General features: G+C 45.4%; 1 protein-coding gene across 1 annotated transcript in view; it reads right to left on the bottom strand.

Moving 5' to 3' along the window:
• The window catches only part of ABCC3 (ATP binding cassette subfamily C member 3), a 100,236-nt gene extending 85,895 nt beyond the window's left edge, over positions 1 to 14,341 (bottom strand). The window contains exon 1 of the mRNA XM_056848510.1: positions 14,312 to 14,341. Within this exon, the coding sequence (XP_056704488.1) occupies positions 14,312 to 14,341 (30 nt within the window). The remainder of the gene's footprint in view (positions 1 to 14,311) is intronic.
• Between the last annotated feature and the right edge of the window lie 2,901 nt (positions 14,342 to 17,242).

Raw genomic sequence — 17,242 nt, 5'->3', positions numbered from 1 at the left:
TGGTGGTGTAGTGTTTAAGAGTGGCAGACTAATCTGGAGAACTGGGTTTGATTCCCCCTCTTCCACATGAAGTCTGCTGGGTGACCTTGGGCCAGTCACAGTTCTCTCTGAACTCTCTCAGCCCTATGCCTACCTCACAAGGTGCCTGTTGTGGGAAGAAGGAAGGGAAGGTGCTTGTAAACCCCTTTGAGACTCCTTAAAGGTACAGAAAAGTGGGGTATAAAAACAACTCTTCTTTTTAAGACAATGTAGCAAGGCTTGGGCTTTGGGGAAAGCCAGAAAGTCTAATAAGTAAGCTGGGAAACGGAGAGACTGAGTCACAACACTGTGGATTAACATGGTCACTTAAACTGCAGGAGGTTCCCAGGCGAACAGGAGCAAGTTGAAAGACTAGCTGAAAAAGAGTGTTTCTCTCCTCTCCCTGAGTGCCTGTTGGGTGGAGCATTGCTCTTGATGTCAAAGGTGATAACTGTAAGAAAGCAGAACAAAGTGTCTCCCAGGAAAATTATGTAAGTGGGAAGTAGGGAAAAGGCCTAGTCTGGAGGCGGCAAGCGAAGTCGGTCATTAATTTGCCAAGCAAACGTGAGTTTGGTTTCACCGGCCTCTTAATTTACCCTTGAAAAAACTCCACCCATTTCATCTACAGCATATCTTATTGTGACATTCACTTCTCCATAAGAACTGGAATAATTCTTAGACCAAGGGTGATGATTGGAAATTATTTAAAAATGGGTACTGAGTAATATGGAAGCATATGTAAAACTATTTGTTTTTATAAGCACATGTATGTTCTATATACTGCTAGCTCTTCTGATTTAATAGAATTCTTGCTATGTTAGGCATTCTCTTAGGGCTCAAGTTCCAAAAGTAGAAGACAAATTAGATTTTAAAACTAATTTTGTTTTATACAGAATGATGAGTTGCAAGCACTGCCCCAACTTTCATTCATTTCAGTGAAAACTGGGCTATGTGTTGTTAATATCTTATTGCAACAGCATTAAAATCTTTCAGTGCTCACCAGAAATAGATTTTGAAATAGACCCTTGATGGACCAAGGGTCTGATTCAGTATAAGGCAGCTTCGTGTGTTCAAAAGACCCCAAAACCCAGGTTTTTTTTAGCAGAACGTACCAAGACAGAAAAAGCTATACTGCATTTCTAGCCAGAATAGTGTTTGCAGAATCTACCACTTGTGCTAGACTCTCTCCCCACCCCCACATTTTATATACTAACTCGGGAAAAGTTTAAATCTTATTCAAGGTGAATTTGAAACAGATAAGAGATACTGACACAAAACACAATGCCCGCTGACCTGAAAAATACTGTTGGCATAATAAACCTTTATATGCATTAAACAAAGAATAATGTTGCTACTGATGCTATATAAAACATGTACATATAGACACTCCCTGAACTAACATTTTAGGATTCATCTGAGGAGGCCATCTAAGTAAAAGAGTTTCTCCATAAGAGTTTGGAGGATGGTATCCTTCAAAACAAATCCTGGAATGAGACTAGAGTGCCCCCCCCCCCAAAAAAAATCTTTAATGTGCCTAACACAACAATTTAGAGTTGTTTCTTCTTGCTGGAAAGGCCAAGGGATCTACTGAAACAATACAGTAGGAGATACAGTAGGAGATGCATGACTAAAATGGTAGTTTGTTGACAGGTGGTACACAATATGATTGGAAGATTTCCCCCACATACATAGATTCACGCACACATACACACAAACCATCAATAAGTATCTAACAGAGCAGTCTTATCCCAGCATTACATTCACTAGATAGGATCACCATAAAAAAAACCTTGTGCCAGCAGACCAAGAAGACAAACGGTGCAAAGAATTTACCTGTAGTGCTAGTGGAGGGTCAACCTTTTAATTTCTTTTCCATTCTGTTTCTAGACTGTTATGGGGACAATTTCAAATGCTAAACATTTTACGGTCTGGGTTTTTATTATTCTGGGATTTATTGTCTGATTTTTAATGGCTGTTAATTTTAATGGTTCTGTGCCTTATGATCTGAAGAGGCAGATGCTTTAAATAAATAAATATTTAAAGCATCAGTTTCCCTTGCACGGTCACAGCCAGGGCACGTGGAACAAAACATACAACTAACTGGGTACAGTGTTTCAGTGCAACACCCTACGATGCATGGGGAAGTATTATCTTAATGACACCATCTCCTTTTGAAGAGGTAAACCTTCAAATGCAAATATGAGGTGGGCTGCCAGCTGAGTGCACACCCACTGTGAGAGTGGGAGTTGAGGTGTGCAGAATGGAAAACACCCTAGGTGGAAGCACTCTCTCTCTCAATCATTCGCCAACCTCTAATGAGCACCTAATAACAAGTACTCTCTGTTGCAGCTGCTGCCCATTATTCATCACTATCTTCTTGTTCCTCACAGACACCTCCCCAGCATTCAGCGAGGCAAGGATGTTCTTCCATCCAGTGCCATGCACATCTCAAGGAAGGTAGCAGCTGGAACCAGCAAGAAGACAGCTGCTGCTCCTCTGTAAGGCTGCCACAGTTTCCCTTTCAGGGCTCCCAGGTCTGTCCAGTGTGCATGGCAGACAGAAACGTGGCAGGTTCCAGTTTTGTTCAACTTGGAGAGGCTGCCACTAATATTCCTCCATCCCACCATTTTCATAGGCGGGGGGGGGGGGGGTCCAGTGCAACTGAAAACTTGGTAACACTGTTTCTACCCAGAGAGCATGCACAAAAAGCTCTGACTGTTTCAAAGAAGGAGGAGGAGGAAGAGGAGAAGCAGCAGCAGCAAAGACTAGTTTAGGGTCACCCAGCTGGCTTCAAGTGGAGGAGTGGGGAAACCAACCTGGTTCACCAGATTAGCGTCCACCACTCATGTGGAGGAGTGGGGAATCAAACCCAGTTCTCCACATTAGAGTCTACCACTCCAAACCACCGCTCTTAACCACTACACCATGCTGGCCCTCTTGAGATATCTTCATGATATCTTAGCTATCTTCATGATTTATTTTATTTATTTAATATACTAACAACACATTTATAAGCCTGCCTTTCTCCTGAGCATCTCAGGAACCCAAGCCGGATGACAACAGAATAAAAACAATTTGATAAAACAAACATTAAAACAACAGGAGTAACACATTAAAAACCAATCGAAAAATACACTATGCCTCCCACCACCAGTGGGGGATATCTGCTTTGCCTGAGCTCAGGCTGCCCCAGGCGCTCTCTGGAACAGATCTGTTTTGCAGCCTTACTGGAAGTCCAGAAGAGTAGGAGCCCCTTTAGCCTCTTCCAGGAGGCTGTTTCAGAGGAATGGGAAGGCACTAAAGAGGCTGGAGCCCAGGCTGTCCCCAAATGTGCCTTACATAAGGGCATACTGAAAGTAGATATCGCTGAGAAGAATGAAACTGCTGGATGGGAACCAGGAAGGAAAGGCAGCATGAGGGTCCTAGATCTCGCAGGGCTTTACAGGGGAGCACTAGCACCTTGAATTGGACCTGGGAAGTACTGGTAATCAGCAGCCAGTGAAGGGACCTCACAATAAGGAGTGACGTGGTTCCTCTCTCCCCCCTTCTAATTTTTCTCTTCCTGCCCCCCTTATTTTTCAGCCTTGGGGCTTTCCCACATGTTTGCCCTCCATCGGTTTGGGCCCCAGGCTGCTTCAGTTTATCCCCTGATTTCCACATGCAGACTGCTGGACTTGATGGGCCTTGGTCTGATCCAGCAGGGCCTTTCTTATTTTTCTGCCTTTCGTTTTCACTTCAGTCCTTTTGTGTTTTTTCCCGGTTCTTTTTAAACGACTTTTACTCTAGTCTGTTTCTGGGAGCTGATTTTGAGTGGGCTTTTTTCTTGTGCATATTGTTCGTGTCAGTTGTGTCATGCCCACTCCCACCCACCGCCAGCCCACTCTTCAATAATTACACTGTCAGGAGGAGTGGAAAATGGCGGGTCAATGAAGGAGTGCCTGAAAGATGCTCCTGGTTTAGCCTCTGATTTGGGGGGTCTGATCCAGTATCAGGACCGGAGGGGGCAGGAAAGCATTCCTAAAGCCCCCCCCCCCCTGCCATGTTAGAGGCTCAAGTTGGCTGGCAGCCGCGGCTTATTTGTCAATGGAGTGGCAGAATCAAACAGGGAGAGTACTGGGAGGAATCCTGATCAGGCCCAGCTTCCACCGAATGCGTGCTTTTGTGTATTTGTCCATGTGTGACTGAGTGAGTGAGAGCTGGAGTGGAACTAAGCAAGCAGAATCTTTATGGCAGAAGAAGAGGAGTGGAGCTGAAATCTGTGTGTGTTTTTTTTAAAACAAAATTCTTATTTGGAAGACCGTGGGGAACCAGAAGATGACGTGATGAAAACAACAATTTAAAGACTCTAGATGTAGCTTTGGAAAGTGTTTGACCAGGAATTTTAGTCACTGGGGGTCTGGATAGAGGGGGGTAAATAAAAAGGAGGAGGAATTTATTCCCTTAAAGCACTGGTTCCCAACCAGGGGTCCGTGGATTTAGTGAGAACTAAATTAAGGTCCACGAAACAAAGTTATAAACCCATAATAAATTAATATTTTCAATTAAAAGTTCTCTATTATAAAAATATATATTCAAATATTATAAGCTTAATGTTTAACTAACAGTTATGATTAAAGTTTATTTTCAAATTCTCGGAATTTTAATTTTGAACCTTGGGGTCCCTGCACTGAACAAAAAAGTCCTAGTGGTCCCTGGTCAAAAAAAGTTTGGGAACCACTGCCTTAAAGAGAGGAAACAGAGAAAAGGAGAACCCCCCCCAAAAAAAAATTCGGTTTGCTGGAGCCCAGCCAGGAAAGTGAAACTAATTTGTAAGACTCATAAATCACCTGATAGTAACTCTTTGGACCCAGAAACCCAACAGAAGCTACTTGGATTATTAATTGATCATACCTAAGAAGGACAATTCGAGCAAGGAACCATGGCAAGTATACCAAAAGTTTTGTTAGCATCACAAATTCCAGCAATTGCTGACCAAATGGCAGAACTCAAGGGAACATTAAGAGCTGAGTTTAATTCTATTAAAGAAGAAATGAGAAAAATGAGAGGGATGCAATCAGCTGCCAAATCTTTGATGGTGGAAAATGCGCAGGATACAAAAATTGATCCTGAAGTGGTGTTGGCACTAGCCCGAAAGCTAGGACCCGAGGGAGATCACGAGGAAAATAATATGGAGGGAAGCTCCAGAGAATTAAAGCAAGACCAGCCTCTTGCTGTGAAAAGGGAAAGCCCACTGCACTACAAAAATAAGCAAATACAAACTTCCCAAGATGTACCCGTTAGAGCAATTTAAAAAAGGATACAAATCTTCAAGACTGATTCCTTGGAAAAGAGAAACAAGATACTGTTCGAGGTTTCCTCTGGCAACAGACTCTTTGACAAGTGAATTGAATGCACAGGGAAGGCTGGACGGCAAAAGTAAGGAAATCATGGAAAAATCGAAGCAAAAATTTACTAATTTCAAGGGAAAAGAGAATTGGGACAAACAGAAGAATCAACTGAAGGACACGTCAAGAAATGGATAAGCTGATAAACCCCGTTGAGAAAAGAGCTATGCTATGGAGGAGTATGGGAAAATTAGAAGCTATACTTTGAGCATTGTTGTGTTATGATTGTTGCATTAAGATCGTAGTTTTAAATTGATTTACTAATGCTATACATGAATTTAGATTAAGAAATGCTATAGAACACAGTATAATTGCTAATTATAGGTATTAAGAATTCTAATCCAATTTATTAATGCAAATTTACTGCTTATAATTACGTAACAATACAGTATAAGTCAAATGGGTTAATAAATATATAATAAAGAGTGGACAGGGAAAACATAAAATTAACAATTTAAAGATATTAGATAACTAATATGAGAATATACACATTAAGGTTACATTAAGTTTGAACAATGTGGGAAAAAATCAGAAAATGTACTATGATTAAATGCATTAAGAATCTGAACTTAAGATATACATGTCTTAGGAGATGTAGTTAAAAGTGACTCAAGAAAAGTCCAGTGACTCAAGAAATTTATTTCAAATGTGTTGAGGCTGAATTGGATTTATAAGATAGTGCAGAGAATATGCAGATGAATAAATTGCTATAAACTCTAATATTAATAGTATCTTTCCTCTTTGTCTATAAACTATATGTGTTAGGTATTAACTTAGTAAAAGGGCATAAATATGTATTGTTTAGATATACTGGCTATCAGGCTTGATAAACAGTGTTAGTATATTAATATCATATAATATAGTGGCGTGAAGTAGCTAGATTATATGCAGGTTTGTGTATAAATGTGTGTATTTCAGTTATGTTAAAGACTTAATCACTTTCAAGATCTATTGTGTAAGAGTAGTATTATAGAATGTCCTATCTCCGCTCCAGTGCGGAAGTTGGTGAGGATCTTGTTATAGATATGGTGTAATGATTATGTTCACCGCGTTTGTTCATCCCATTTCTTCAGAATACCACCACCACGTGGTTTGCCTGCTTATACTCGTCTTTCTAGAGCCTTCTGTTTAGCTAGACTGAATGCTAACCCTTCTATGGTTATGCAGGGCAAAACTTTGAATATACCATACCCAGATAGGACCTGTCCTTGCTCTTCTGGCTCTATTGATTCATTAGCTCATGCCCTTTTGGAATGCCACTTTTACGAGGAACTCCCCTTTTAACATATAAATCTAATACCTCTGTGTCTGACATAATGCCTTTTTTATTAAGTGACAGGGATCCCAAGGCTACATTGTCAGTGGCAAGATTTATTTCAGTCCTTATATTCCTCAAACATTAGATATACGCTGCTCAAGATCAATGGATCAAGGAGCTTCTAAGGGATAAAGGAAAGGATTATGTATGAGGAGTGTATGTTTTATGTTGTTATAAAATAAAAAATAATAATTACTGTCAGCATCATCAAACCACTTCCTCTCCTCACCCCTGGCCCTGAGGATGAGTGATTTCAGTTTTCATTTTTCATTTTTAAAAGGCCCTAAAATATAATCTGGAGAACTGGGTTCAATTCTCCATTCCTCCACATGAAGCCTGCTGGGTGACCTTGGCCCATTCACAGTTCTCTCAGAAATCTCTCAGCCCAGATGGAGGCAGGCAGTGGCAAACCACCTTCGAACGTCTCTTGCGTTTAAAACCCTATGGGGTCACCATAAATCAGCTGTGACCTGATGGCACACATACACACAAAATATTGATATATCCATGTAATATTGTAATGATGGTTTAAGTGTCTTCTCCGAATTCTCGGCTTTTAAGTGGAAAGGCATAGCTCCATGAGGGAAGAGGATGGAGACTTACTTTTTTATAAAAATGAAAGCCTGGAATTCAGTGAACCTGCTTAAACTATTTTTACAACACTACATTGATATATTTTTTAAAATATATATTTTTTAAAATATATTTTAAAAGGCTTTTTAAAAAAATAAGGGGGGAGGGGGCTGTGACACCACATATGACGACAGCACCTCCCTTGAAAATCCTCATTATTGAAGGCACATGCAGAAGAAAATTTTGAAAATGTACAGGGAGGGCAGACGTGTGGAACAACTGTGTTGAAATTGATTCCAAAGCTTGTGGATCAACTGCCAAGAAAATCAGGAGTAAGTTGAGCATGCAGAAAAGGTCTTGGGCTCTACTGCTTCTCATCTATCCTAGTTGGCCACTTTTTTTGCCATCAAGTCACAGCTGACTTATGGCGACCCTGTAGGCTTTTCAAGGCAAGAGACCTTCAGAAGTGGTTTGCCACTGCCTCTCTCCACGCCATACCCCTGGTATTCCTGAGAGCCAGCGTGGTGTAGTGGTTAAGAGCGGTGGCTTGGAGCGGTGGGCTCTGATCTGGAGAACCGGGTTTGATTCCCCACTCCTCCACATGAGCGGTGGAGGCTAATCTGGTTAACTGGGGGCCTTACCGCACTCGGCCTTCTAGGGGATTTTTTAAAGTTGGACAATGTTATATAATAAATTGTTTCCGATGTGTTCCCTACCGCACTCTTCTACTCCAGCACGGCTGGCTGGGATGGGGGGGGGGCGGCAGGAGAGCTTCCCGCCGGACTCCCAGGGCCCGCCGCCGTGGTGCCGAGAAGCCCAGGGAGGGGGGGGAATGGGCGAAGGGGAGATACTCTCCGGGGTAGACTGCCTCGCCTCACCCCCAGACGCCCCGGAGAAGGGGGCGGCGGGAGGGCTTCTCGCTGGTCTCCCGGGGCCCGCTGCCGCGCCGAGAAGCACCCCAAAGAAGGGCAGCTGGCTGGGCTGGGGGGGTGAGGGCTTCTCACCGGACTTGCGGGTCCTGCCGCAGCGCCGAGAAGCGCCCCGGGTCGTTACACGGGGCACATGGGAAAAGTGGGAGTAGACCCCATTATTAGTGACGTCACTTAAATGGAGCAAACCAACACACCGCTTGTAAAGGGTTTTTGGATACCACGGCCAATAAACGGTTGGAAGACGTCTTCACAGCTGAAGGGGCCAAAGTAAGTGCGAACACCATTTTTTAAAAACACTTTCAAACGCTTAATAAATCGGTGGGAAAACACTGAAAGTGCGAACAGATTTGTTTACAACATTTCCAAACTCTTAATACATTGCTGGAAATACAAAGTGCGGTAAACCCCTGGATTTGTTTCCCCACTCCTACACACGAAGCCAGCTGGGTGACCTGGGCTAGTCACACACTCTCAGCCCCACCTACCTCACAGGGTGTCTGTTGTGGGGAGGGGAAGGGGGTCGTAAACCTGTTTGATTCTTCCTTAAGTGGTAGAGAAAGTTGGCATATAAAAACCAACTCTTCTTCTTCGTGGTCTCCCATACAAATACTAGCCCGGGTCAGGGGGTTGGCAACTTAAAACATATTTAATAATAGTAAAGCAACAAACCTTTGTTAATATTATAAACAGAAAGGGGTGAGACTATTTCCCCATTATCTATCAAAGTAGTAAAAGGATGCTCCCCCCCCACTCCACTATTTATATGCATAATAATGGAATGTTAATCTGCCTTAGTGGTTATAAATGAGGAATACAAGAAGGAACTTAGTTTAGCTTCCATTGCAAACAGTGGTGTAGTGGTTAAGGGGAGGAGGGTCTCGAGATAACCCGGACCAGGGTGTTCAGATTCCTTTGAGTTTTGGCCCTGGACCTCCCATGATCACCCTGAAGCTGGTGGCCAATTTAGAGGTCCCTAGTTTGATTTTCTGATGAGTTATGCCTGCCACAAATGGACATACGAAGGGGCATGTGGAGTCTTTAATTATTATAGATGCATGGTTAACAGCCTGCCACGTGATTTGCTCTGTTACAATATTTGATTTGGATCAGGGTCATGTGAGGGCCCAAGCAGAGGCCCCTGCAGTCCTGCAGAGGGCTAGCCTCTTCTCCAGAGAAACTATAGTCAGGTATTGTACCTACAACTCCTCGTCTTTCTAGAGCAGTGATGGCGAACCTTTTAGAGACTGAGTGCCCAAACTGCAACCCAAAACCCTCTTATATATTGCAAAGTGCCAACCCGGCAATTTAACCTGAAGAATCCCCCTGAAGGAACCATGCAAAATAGCAGTGGCGGGTTAGCTATGCACATGCTAATGGCTATGCAAACAGGAACAAAGGAGCAGGCGAGTGGGAGGGGTGGAATTTCTCCTTTTGCTTCGAGACCGTGAATAGGCAGTTTTAAATTCGCATTTTAAAAAAGAGCTTTTAGCAAACATCAAAACTGACCTTGCATAAATGGCCAGGGTATCTGTTGTGGGGAGGGGAAGGTGATTGAAAGCCGGTTTGATTCTTCCTTAAGTGGTAGAGAAAGTTGGCATATAAAAACCAACTCTTCTTCAAAGTGAAACTTGATATTTGTAACTGAACCATCAGGAAAAGAGGTAAATGATTGAGGGAGAGACACCTGGCAACCCTAAGGCAAATATATGAAGCAAAACCTGCTCTATATTCAGAGGGTTCCGTCTGAAAAAAAACTCTGCAGGGGGGCTTATTGTTGAGTTCTGAGGCTCTGGATGGGGAAAATGTGCATCTGAATGGCAAATCCAATGCAAAACCTCCCATTCATAAATGGCCAATAACCCCCCATGCAGAGTTTTGAATCAAACATTGCTTTCCCCCCCCCCGAGCCCCGACCTCCTCCTCGCCGCCTGCCTTGGCGCTGCCGGCCCTCGAGCGCGCATTCAAAACCCGGCCGCGCTGTGAGGGGAGGGGGAGGGTGGCGCTTTACCTCACACACCACCTCTCTTGTGTGTGTGTGGGGGGGAATAAACCAGAAATGGGGCGGTGAGGAGAGGCTTCCTGGTCGACTTTTGGTGGGGGTGGAGCCTCCTCTGCCAGCACGCGGCTCGGGACGGGACCGAAAGTCCAGATGGGCGAGGCAGCGACGGATGGAAGCGGTGGAGAGCCAGCCCGCTTCCCGAGGGACGGGGCGAGGAACCGGCAAGCCGACAGAAGACGGAGCGCAAAGACGCGGCGGCGCGCCGCCGCAACCCAGCTGTAGCCCCGCCGCCCGGTCGCGCCTGCGCCAGTCAGAGGACTTGGCTGGGGGCGTGGGGAGGAGGCCAGGATGTTTCAGCCCTCCCTCTAGTCCCGCCCCCAAGACCTTATTAGGGCTGAAACATCCTGCCCTCCTCCCCACGCCCCCAGCCAAGTCCTCTGACTGGCGCAGGCGCGACCGGGCGGCGGGGCTACAGCTGGGTTGCGGCGGCGTGCCGCCACGTCTTTGCGCTCCGTCTTCTGTCGGCTTGCCGGTTCCTCGCCCCGTCCCTCGGGAAGCGGGCTGGCTCTCTCTCCACCGCTTCCATCCGTCGCTGCCTCGCCCATCTGGACTTTCGGTCCCGTCCCGAGCCACTTACCCGCGTGCCGGCAGAGAGGGCTACGCGTGCCAGGTCGGGCACGCGTGCCATAGGTTCGCCAACACGGTTCTAGAGCCTTCTGTTTAGCTAGACTGAATGCTAACCCCTCTATGGTTATGCAGGGTAGGAATTTGAATATACCATACCCAGACAGGACCTGTCCTTGCTCTTCTGGCTCTATTGATTCATTAGCTCATGCCCTCTTGGAATGCTGCTTTTATGAGGATCACATATCCCTCCCCTTTTAACATATAAATCTAATGCCTCTATCTCTGACATAATGCCTTTTTAATTAAGTGACAGGGATCCCAAGGCTACATTGTCAGTGGCAAGATTTATTTCAATCCTTATATCCCTCAAACATTAGATTTATGCTGCTCAAGATCAATGTATCAAGGAGCTTCTAAGGGATAAAGGAAAGATATTGTACCTGTCTTCTTCCATGTACTATGTTTGTGCTGCAGAACTTTCTCAGTTATGTGCTATCTGGCCAAGATTCCTGGTTGCCACACAAGGGAGAAAGGGGAATTTGTCACATGTCTCTTTTGTGCTTCCGTGGCTTGCTCTCTTGCTTGTTCTCTGGCTTTTCTGCCTCTCCCTTTCCCATTCTAAATTATTTTTGGTGGTAATATGCGGAAAAGATATGCTCTGCCTTGAAGAGATCGCCCAAACATTGCTGAGGATTAGGACTCCTTTACAGTTATTCAAATCAAAGCCCACTGAAATCAAATAACTTGAATAACTATATACTGAATTGAACTTCAATTTACTTTAGCATCTATATGCAGTATAGAGGTACTCTCCAGAAACAGGTCCATCACATCACAGTTCATGAGAGCTAGGCATGTGTAATGCAGCTTCTCCAACAGAAATTGCGTGATTTGCGTCATGTTTATGTTTTTCACATTTTTTGTGGAATCCTGTAGAAAATGTTTACAGACTCCATTGGATGACATTTTTTTTTAATTTACGAAGGTATCTCATGTGAAATTTGAAGAAGCCATTACAAAAGCACTAAATAAATTAACACAATTATGCCGGTAATAAACTGCCTTGTAAAGCAAACCATTATACACTTCTGGCCAATTCTCTTCTCACTGGTACAGTGGACTGACTTGCAAAGTGCAACAGTCTATCTTGGACTTACACATCCGTGTATCTTACAAGAAACTATTCCTATAAACCCGCAGAGATTTAAAGTAGACAGTTGCAACAAGTACCGGAATAACACACTCATGTATCACAAGAAACTTACCTTCATATTTAATCCTGTTCAACTAACATTTTGTGATCTGTGTTAATGCTCATCTCACCCCACTGGGGAGAAAATATGCAAGACACTTCACTTTCCATGGGCCATGCTAAGCATGTATGCCAACAGCAACGTACCGGACCTTTTTGCTTGACACGAATGGCCAGATCTCTGCCCAAGCAACTAAGGTATTGGCAACACTGCTAGGCCAGTGATGTGGGAGAAGGCAACAGGCACTGCTGATGCCTGACTTTGCCTCAGACCCCGAGGGGCTGGCCATGCCACTGGGATTTGGCTTTTTCCAAGCATATCTGGCCAAATACAATCCATGTCTCCCCTCCCCCCACTCCATTTTGTTTGCCAGCACAGCCCCTTTCCCACAGGGAGACATTGCTTCCCCGCCCCCCAGCACTGGGGCCACAGCAGATAAATGCTAGCCAGCTGCAGAGTGAACCACTTTTTCATCCCAATTGTTGGACCTACATAGATCAAATGGGCCAGAGGTATCTGTCCCAATTTGGGATTGGACAAACCTCCAACCATGATGAAAGAGAAATGCCTTAAGAGATGAAAAGTTGCCTCTAGCAATTAAGCTGTTCCAACTTGCACTGGTTCTACCCAGGATTAGAATAGTACGGTAGCAAAGAGATGGGAAAGACCAGTCTGGCCAGGTTCACAACAATAAACCTGCCGTGCCAGAGATCAGCTCCCTGAACCCTCATGAACCAGTAATAGTAAAGTGAGCACATTCCAGTATAAGAATGCAACTGTGCACATGGACCTGGATTTTGGAAACGTCTCCAAGCACATTGCCCCATTGATTCTACACGGAATCAATATGCATATATTCGTGAGCAAGTTATTTTGCTCTGGAGCAGGGTTTAAAAAAAAAAAGCCCAGGTGATAATGAATTGAGTAGAACTCCTCAGCTCCTTAACACATGGTATTTCGGCTCAGGTTGGCGCAACGAGTAAGCAAGGCAAACCGTGACAGGCGTCCTCTTGATCTCCACCAGCGGATTCCCTGAGCGGAGCTGACGCCGTTTTGACCCCGATCGTAAAACTGCGGGGACTCATCAAGTGAAGCGCGTGCCTTGAACCAGCTCCTCTCAACCCTATCTCAAAGCTTTCCTACTCTCTGCCTTTGCCACGGCCCCTTCTGTAGAGGCGGCTCTCCCCTGGCCCGCTCGCAATCCACCATGCTACACTTCCCGTCCCAAACAATGGAGTCCCAACTCCCCAATAGTAGAAAAGAGCAAGAGTCCAGTAGCATCTTAAAGACTAACAAAAATGTATTTTCTGGCAGGGTGTATGAGCTTTCGTGAGCCACAGCTCACTTCTTCAGATACAGCTAGGATGTGAATCCATCTGTCTTTAAGTAGAGGAGAGTGGATTCAGACAAGCATTAGTATGTAAATGTTAACAGTATGTACATGTGAACAGCAGGCGTGATGGGAATCCCGCATGTACATGCTGTTAACATTTACATACTAATGCTTGTCTGAATTCACTCTCCTCTACTTAAAGACCGATGGATTCACATTCTAGCTGTACCTGAAGAAGTGAGCTGTGGCTCACGAAAGCTCATACACCCTGCCAGAAAATATTTGTGTTAGTCTTTAAGGTGCTCCGGGACTCTGTCTCTTTTCTGCTACTGCAGACTTTCCACTACTGCAGAAAGCTCATCCCCTGCCAGAAAACATTTGTGTTAGTCTTTAAGGCGCTCCTGGACTCTTGTCTGAAGAAGTGAGCTGTGGCTCACGAAAGCTCAAACACCCTGCCAGAAAATAGTTGTGTTAGTCTTTAAGGCGCTCCGGGACTCTGGCTCTTTTCTACGACTGCAGACAGACTCACACGGCTGCCCACTGGGAATCACCAACTCCCCAAGTTTCGGTTGCCTTTCCCAACTCGAACCACTGAAGGCAAACCTTTCCCAAAGCCTGGCGGGAGCTCACCGGACAGAAACCCAGACGCGCACCCCCCCCCCCAAAAAGAAACTTTGCCCAAGTCGGAGCGCTCCTTCCCCGCTGGCCCGATGCTCCCGAGCGGCGGTCTTCAAGGGCTCCCCCGCCTTTGTTCCCGGGACCACCACGCGGCGCCCCTCGTGCCCAAGCTTCGGGAGGCAGCTCAGCCCGGGGGATGCGCGGGCTCCTCCCCAAGGGACCGGCGCCTCCGAGGAGAAGGGGGGGACGCGCTTACCCAAAAGCTGGAGCCGCAGAAGGCCTCCATGCCGAGGGGCTGGGGAGCCTCTCGCCCCGCCCGCGGATCGGCTCCTCTCCGCCGGAGCCGCGGCTTTGTGCTTCCCCCGGCCCTCCCTCCCTGGCGCCCGGGCTGGCTGCTTCGCTTCCCTTCCGCCGCGCCGAAGCGGATGCTCGGCTTGCACGGAGAGGTGGGCGGGGAAGGGCTTGCCCAGGCAAAGCTGGGGCGGCCTGCACGGCAGGAGGAGGCGGGGGGGGGGGGAGGACCCGGCACTTTCCCCTACCGCGGTTTTGCCTCCACGTGTGTAGGCTGAAGAGCGCCTCCTGGGGACGCTCCTAGTAGCCGATCAGTGCGGAGGTAGGAAGCGCTGCCTATCTCATGTTTATTGGCAGCGCCGAAGAATTAAACATAGGGTTGGGAAGGGGAGGCAGGAGAAGGGCAAGCTCATCTTTTTAGGGACATACCTTTTTTTTTCTTTCCACAGGTTATAAAACTGGCCTGTGCGTCACAGGGTTTTTTTTTCCCCTTCCCCTCTGCCTTTGCATTCTGTAGCATGCAGCTGAGCTGACCCATAAGTCAGGCAGGATTTCCCAGCGGGAAAGTAGTAGACCCTGTCCTTCAGTGTTCCTCCTCGGAAGATGCCTGCCACAGCTGCTGGCGAGATGTCAGGAAAGAAAAGACCAAGACCACGGTCGCACAGCCCCGATAACCTACAAGAACCGATGAACTCTGACCGTGAAAGCCTTCGACAATAAGTAGTAGCCTGTTTCACATTACCCTTTCTCCCATGGCAGCGGGTACCAGAGATTAGTACTGTGGAATCAAAGGCTTTCCTGACCTTTTGCAGACTTGTCTATTGATTTCAGTTACGGGGCGTACAATATCCTGTACAGTCATGTAAGTGGGTAGTCATAGTGCTAAGTTCTGATGGCATCATTGTTCTGTAACAACAGCATAATGCTGACTCATGTTTACTTTGCAACCCACTCGTAACTTTCCATTTTTAGGACTATGATTTAGGACGCTGGTTCCCAACCGGGGGTCCGTGGACCCCCAGGGGTCCGCGAGAACGAAATTAAGGTCCGCGAAACAAAGTTATAAACCCATAATAAATTAATATTTTCAATTAAAAGTTCTCTATTATAAAAATATATATTCAAATATTATTCTAAGTTTAATGTTTAACTAACAGTTATGATTAAAGTTTATTTTCAAATTCTCAGAATTTTTATTTTGAACCTTGGGGTCCCTGCACCGAACAAAAAAGTCCTAGTGGACCCTGGTCAAAAAAAGGTTGGGAACCACTGATTTAGGAGAACTGCCTAATCTACAAGCTGTTTCACATGCAATGTTTTGTAAGATGGTACGCGACAAAAAAGGATACAAATGTGCCAAGGGGCTCCTGCAGGTTTACCTAACTTTTGAGGAAGGATAATATGTCACATGAGCCTACCTTATGCGGTCTATTGGTTTATCACAGTCAGTACTCTCTACTCTGGCTGGCAGTTGGCTCTCCAGAATCTCAGGCAGAGGTCTCTTATGTCACCTACTACCTCCTCCTTTTCAATGAAGATGCCAGGCACTGATCTTGGCATCTAGGGAAGGGCCTTGGCTCAGTGATTCAGATAGTTTATTTGCTGCCCTTGGCCAGAGAAAACAAGATACATGGACTAAAATGGTCTTACTAACAAAGGTTTACAGTCCGAGTCTTAAGTCACTTAAAAAATAAAAATAATAAAATAAATAACATCTGAGTTACATCTGCCATTTGGACTAAGCAACTTCTCTGTGGCAACGAATTGTCATTGCAGCCATACAAAATTTTGCTACCTGAGAGGTGACTGAGGGATTATCTCCTTGTAGGAGCTTTTCTATCTTTTCTCTTTCCCTGTTGGGTCCCATCCTCAGTCTGAGGGGCTCAATAAACTTAGAACGGGGTATAGTGTAAAAGTTACAGTTCAGGAGAACATGTTCAGTGGTTTCTGAATCCCCAGATTTGCAGGGGCATAATCTCTCTGCCCTGGGTATCTTCTTGAATTTCCCCTCTAACATAGCAGAGGGTAAGGCTGCGCACCTAGCCAAGGTAAAAGCCCTCCTATATTTGTTTATCTCTAAGTAACAGAGATAGGCTGCCGGTGCAAGGATAAATTTGGAGTGGGGGGGAGCCATCAATAGGGGCACTCTTGCTATATCTACTTGTCGCTCAATATCTTTAACTACCTTGGCTCAGTGATAGAGCCTCTGCTGTGCTTATAGAAGATAAAAGGATCGGGTAGAAGGTGATGTGAAAGACTTCTGTCTGAGAGCCGCTGCCAGTAAAAGTAAACAATACTGACCTTGATGGACTAGTAGTCTGATTCAGTATAAGGCAGCCTCATGTGTACTAACCTATAACCTTTTGCATTCTCTGTTAGAGATGTTCCTCTCCAATAGAAGAAAAGGAAGAGTTGGTTTTTATACCCTTCTTTTCTCTACCGTGAGGAGTCTCAAAGTGTCTTACAATCCCCTTCCCTTCCCCCCTCACAGCAGGCACCTTGTGAGGTAGGTGGGGCTGAGAGAGTTCAGAGAGAACTGTGACTGGCCCAAGGTCACACAGCAGGCTTCATATGGAGGAGTGGAGAATCAAATCCCGTTCTCCAGACTAGAGTCCACTGCTTTAAAACACTTCACCATGCTGGCTCTGGAAATATTAGATCAGGCTACTTAGTAGACTGGGCTTCCTAGTTGTATGAAATAATTGTGATCTTGGGTCACTTGTGTGGTCTTCTTCATTTAATGTTTTTCAATACAAGGTAACTATTTGACAGATATAATGGACCTTACTTAGTGCTGTCAGACTCCAGAACCTCGTTGCATCTCAGGAATAATAAACTTCGCTCCAGACGTGGCAGAGAGTTTTTAAAAGTTTTATTAAGAAAGCAAACGAGTTCA

Source organism: Euleptes europaea, chromosome 1 (assembly GCF_029931775.1).
Source record: "Euleptes europaea isolate rEulEur1 chromosome 1, rEulEur1.hap1, whole genome shotgun sequence".
Lineage (NCBI taxonomy): Eukaryota > Metazoa > Chordata > Lepidosauria > Squamata > Sphaerodactylidae > Euleptes > Euleptes europaea.
The sequence above is the reverse complement of the archived record's forward strand: the minus strand, read 5'-3'. Positions and strand labels throughout refer to the sequence as shown.